Consider the following 5,721-nt stretch of genomic DNA (forward strand, 5'->3'; position numbering starts at 1 on the left):
ATTTTATAGTCTGTTTTTTTATCTTTTAGTTATTTTTTTGGATTATAAGTTATCGATTTATTTCATTTTTTTTTTGTCTGTGGATTGGGTAGATAGTGGATGGATTAATGGCTTAGTTTTAATATTTCAAATTTAATTACAAAATACAAAAAAAAAAAAAAAAAAAAAATTTAGCTGTACTATGTCATATTGCTGCGGTTTTTAACCAAAACCGCAGCAATATGTCTACTTTTTATTAATAAATACAACATATTGCTGCGGTTTCCCGTAGAAACCGCAGCAATATGCTTTGTAAATATGATATAAAATATATATATTGCTGCGGTTTTTACCCTAGAAACCGCAGCAATATGTTCAAATATTGCTGCGGTTTAAAACCGCAGCAATATAATTAATACCTATTGCTGCCCTCTTAATTGCTGCGCGCCCAAAAACGCAGCAATATGCCACTTTTTGACCGCAGCAAATAGCATTTATTCTACTAGTGTGTTCTCTTAAGTGATATCAAAGAGGGCAAAATAATGTAATTGTCTGCTTAGTTAATATCAAAAAGGGGGAAATATTTTTGTCATCCTTTTTTTTTTTTTTGCTAAATAAGAAAGCTCTCATTAATCAACACAAAACAAACACACCATACAACCTAACTTTTAGTCTGGAAACAAGCAAACCAACTATGTTGGACTCCTCGAAACCCAGACAAGAGAAAAGAAAACACCTTCTATCATACAATATCACCTTTTATAACATCAAACCATTCTTTATCTTTAACAGATATTTTCTTTGGGAGAACAAGACTAATTCTAAGCATAACAGTACTCTGAATCTTCTTCATAAGTACCTCAGGTCTCCAAACTTTCAGGTTCCAGATAGCCTCATTCCTAACCCACCATATGTGATAGGCTAAAGAACTATAAGCTGCTGCTATGACCCTTCTCTGGAATTGTGATCTTCTGTTCTTGGAGAGGAACATCATCATTCTATGAAACCAAGTATGGTGTTGAGTGATCTTCAACCAACTATATAACAGCTTCAAACATTTGAGAGCATAGTCACATTCAAAGAAAAGGTGTTTATGTGATTCCTTTCCTGGACATAAAACACAATTATCATCCACACAAATTCCTGCTGTCACCAACCTATATGTTGTTCTCAGCCTTTCCAGCATGATAAGCCAAGTTATAAACCTGTGTTTAGGGACAGCCAACCTGTTCCAAATGTACCTATCCCAGAAAACTTTCTCAACATCACCAGAAAGCATTTTATAACATTTTTTAACAGAGAATATAGTAATCTGTTTCAACTCATTCTCACTATAGAAACCTTTAGTTTCTTCCATCAGCTTACAAATCTGCTTCCAATACCAACTGCTACCTGCTTTGGGGATGTAATCCCACCAGCTCTCAGCCTTGATATGCACTTCATTGACCCACTTTATCCACATTGAGTCTTGTTTAGTTGCTATTGCCCAGACATTTTTCATCATTGCAGCCTTATTCCATATCTTGATAATCCTGATCCCTAATCCTCCAGCCTTCTTTTCTACACACACTCTTTCCCAAGCCACATTGCCAGCCTTCATGCTGAAATAGGTACCATGCCATAAATAAGCTCTGCAAACTTGATCAATCCTGTCAAGCACACTTTTATGCAAGATGTAAATCTGGGCCCAATAAATGTGAATGCTTAACAGGACTGAATTCACCAATTGAAGCCTTCCACTGTAAGAGAGATTTCTGGATTGCCAGACCCTGATTTTAGCACACATTTTCTCCACCAATACATTGCATTCCCCTACTGAGACTCTTCTTGCAGAAATGGGAACTCCTAGATACCTGAAAGGTAACTTACTATGCTTGAAACCAGAGACATCTTTGATTCTCTGAATAGTAGTCTGATCCATACCTGCAGTGTAGAATTCTAACTTCATTTCATTTACTCTTAACCCTGATGAGTTAGAGAATAATTGAAAAGCTTGTAATAGCAAGTATGCTGAAGGATAATCTCCTTTACAGCATAGTATAACATCATCAGCAAATACTAGATGATTCAACTTTAGATTCTTGCATCTAGGATGGTATGAGAATCTCGGCACCTCCTGGAGCATAGCCATGATTCTTGACATGTACTCCATACAAACAACAAACAACAAGGGGGACATTGGGTCCCCCTGTCTGATACCTCTCTTAGCTTCAAAAAAAACCATGTAGGGAACAATTTATCATAAGAGAGAACCTTGGAGTTTTCACACAAATCATGATGAGCTTAACAAGATGAGTAGGGAATCTCAAAGCCTCCAACATCTCATGCAAGAAATCCCAATCAATAGTATCATAGGCCTTCTTCATGTCTAACTTCATCAACACACTTGGCCTAGCCCCTTTCCTTCCATAGTGTTTAACTAAATCTTGGCAAACCATTATATTATGCACTATGAACCTTTCATGCACAAAAGCCCCTTGATTTTCAGCTATCAAACTTGGTAAAACCTTTTTTATTCTGTAACATAGTACTTTTGTAATTATCTTGTATAAGACATTACAGCATGCTATAGGTCTAAACTCCATTACATTGCATGGGCAGGAAACCTTAGGAACCATTGCTAAGATAGTGGCATTGACCTCCCTCAGTAATTTCCCTGTTTGTAAGAAGTTCAGAACAGCATTGATCACATCTTGACCCACTATTTCCCAGGTATCTTTATAGAAGAAACCATCAAACCCATCAGGCCCTGGAGCTTTTTCTCCAGGGATAGACTCCATAGCCTGCTTAACCTCAGCAGCATCATAATTTCTGCTCAACTCTTGAATCTGTTCTTCAGAAAGAACTTGACCTCTCTCTACCACCCCTTTTTTCACAGCAGCTCTTCCAATCATAGGCTGTCCTAATAACTCTTTATAGTAGCTAAGAAATGCATCAATAACCTTTTGAGGTTCATCTTGCCATACACCCCTGCTATCATGAATTGCATATACTGTGTTTTTCACTCTCCTAGCTTTAATTGACTGGTGAAATAAGTGGGAATTTTCATCTCCCTCCTTACACCAGCTCAATTTAGCTTTTTGTCTCAGAAAAGACATATAAATATTGTGCACTCTTCTATACTCTTCACTAGCCTTCAGCTCTGCATCTCTTTTGTCAGGATTCCCAATATCTTCCTTTAACTCATCTTGACACTTCACTAAATGATGCATAGTTTTATTTCAGTAGCTTGCAACTCATTGAAACCCTCAGCATTCAATTGCTTCAAGGCCTTTTTTACCATTTTCAGCTTACTAACCACCTGAAATCAAAAGAACCTTCAACTCTATATCCCAACAAGTCTTCACATCTCTTTAAAATCTCTAGCTGAACTCCACATAGTATAGTATTTAAAGGGAGACTTCCCTTTTTGCAGTTGAGGGTAAACTTGAATCACCATAGGACAGTGATCAAAGTAACCTTCTGGCATGAAATGAGCATTTGCACTTGGGAATGCTTCCTCCCATTTTTGTCATCCTTGATACTACTAAATAAGGCAATCAACTAGTTGCGCTATTTGATTCAAATAAATTACCCTCTTTAATTGCATTTCTTGTAGTGAGCATGCCAACAACATATATAAGACCATGTAAACTCCCGGAAAGTCCCAAACTTGGACCTCAAAGCAGTGCAACTCGATGACAAAGGGCAAAATCAAGGATGATCCTAATATCCATCCACTAACCTCTAACTTAATCCCACACCCAAGTTCAAGATTTTGTGTAGGGAAAATTTTCCGTCGAAATCTACTCTAATTAGGTTTTGTTCCTATAATCTAAATACTCTTAAAAACTTACTATGACTAATTAGCCGTAGTAAAGAGCAGGAGCTTACCCGGATTTATTAAATTAGTCCAATAAACAAACTTACTCAGACTTATAAATTGAAGTTATTAGCCCAAGCTAAGGTCCGAAATATGGAAAAACAAGTATCTCAACAACTCTACCACCCTAAATTGAGTTAGGTGGTCCTAAAGTTAAATAATTTGAACTTATTAACTCAGTATCGAACTTATCCAAACCACTTACTAATTAGCCCTATAAAAGAGCTTAGGTGAACTTATAGTCCTATAAACAAACTTATTCAAACTTATCAATTGAACTTCTTGGCGCTAAAGTGAAATTAATCAAAGTTACTAACCCGTAATCAAACTTATCCAAATTTACTAGCTTTGAACTAAGCTTATCAAAACATATTACATATGTAGTGGAATTTAGGTTCGACCACTTTATAAAGTTATTAAAAAGGGCCTTATTTAAAATCTCCGCACCAACTAAAATCCACCTAGTTAACCTAGTCATATCTTGAATTAACTAAACCAAAATCATTTCAGCAATATCACTAGCAAGTAAAACTCTTTTAAGTAGTAGTACACACTTTATTAACTTATGACACAAACATGTCAAATTAAATTATGCACATGATTATATCAAATTAAGCTAAAATCACAGAGACAAACATTGATAAAAATTCTACATTACAGATGAAGGTATATAAAAATTAAACTTACTGCTGGAAACAATTTTGCATTGAGCGGGAACATAAATTGGCAGACGAATAGAAAAGGCGGCGAAGAAGCTTTTTCCTACAACAACTCCAAAAACTATCCTAAACCGAGTCTAATAAGAATTTGTTTCATTATCATCTATAAATACAACTCCAAATATCATCTCTCATTCACTTTCAACTTCTGAAATCAGAGATAAAAAAATATAATACTCTGATAACGATGGAAACTCAAAGCAAAAAAGAAGCAACGGTTGATTTGAGCAAGTTCAGGAATTTCTGTCGTGTGGACGGGTTAAACATAACAGTTTTACCTTCCGATGAAGATAAGGGAAACTCCATTGTTACTTATGAAGATGGTCAATGTATTACTTTTTCTTGCTTGAGTACTGGAGCTATGTCCATGCAAGAAGAACAACCTCTTCTTCATTTGATTAATGATCGTACAACCGCCCACCACAACCACCAACGCAACTCGAAGAAACGCCAACGTTCGTCTCCAAAACTGCCATGGTTCCATACCGTCCACCAACGCCACCTCCTCAACTTCCACTACAAGTGCTTGAGAAGATTAGAGGATTGGGTGGGTATGACGAGAAGTTTGTGCTCCGAAGGAACGTAACCAATAGTGACTTGGATGTCGGACAAGCCCGTTTTACTATGACCGAAAACCAGTGTGTTAGAGGAGTACTTGATCACTTGGGTACAAATGTTCCTGTAATTGTGATAGGGCCTAATATTAACTTGAACGTAACAGAGCTTAACTTCACTAAGTGGGCTTCTACTAAGAGCTATATTCTGAATGGTCAATGGAAAGAATTTCTTCAGAATAATATTGATGATATTAAGGAGAAAGATGATGTACAAGTTTGGACTTTTCGGATTTTGCCGCAGTTACCGTATCCTAATCCGGTTGCGTATGGTTTCGCCATCGTTAAGCCATAATTATCGTGTTAGTTTTTTTTATTTTTACATGATGACTTTGTTTTTATATTTTTGCAATTGTTAATAATAATTATAAGTTTATTTGATTGATCTTATGTTTATTATCTTATCAATATGTCAAATTTAATTTGTGTTGGTAATATTGGAATCCTTAATTAGAAATGCTCGTCCGAGTATACACTAATTTCTATACATGTCTTGTGCAATGCTCTTGTCTGAGTGTCATTCTGCAAATAACAAATATTTTGATTT

The 5,721-nt window shown here is 36.0% G+C and overlaps 1 protein-coding gene across 1 annotated transcript; it reads left to right on the forward strand.

Moving 5' to 3' along the window:
* The first annotated feature begins 5,034 nt into the window (after positions 1–5,034).
* LOC130591366 (uncharacterized) lies at positions 5,035–5,469 on the forward strand. Its single transcript, XM_057394658.1, has one exon. The coding sequence runs from the start codon at positions 5,035–5,037 to the stop codon at positions 5,467–5,469; it is 435 nt and encodes a 144-aa protein (XP_057250641.1).
* The last annotated feature ends 252 nt before the right edge of the window (positions 5,470–5,721 follow it).

The sequence above is a fragment of the Beta vulgaris genome, chromosome 5 (genome assembly GCF_026745355.1).
Source record: "Beta vulgaris subsp. vulgaris cultivar EL10 chromosome 5, EL10.2, whole genome shotgun sequence".
NCBI classification, from domain to species: Eukaryota; Viridiplantae; Streptophyta; class Magnoliopsida; order Caryophyllales; family Amaranthaceae; genus Beta; species Beta vulgaris.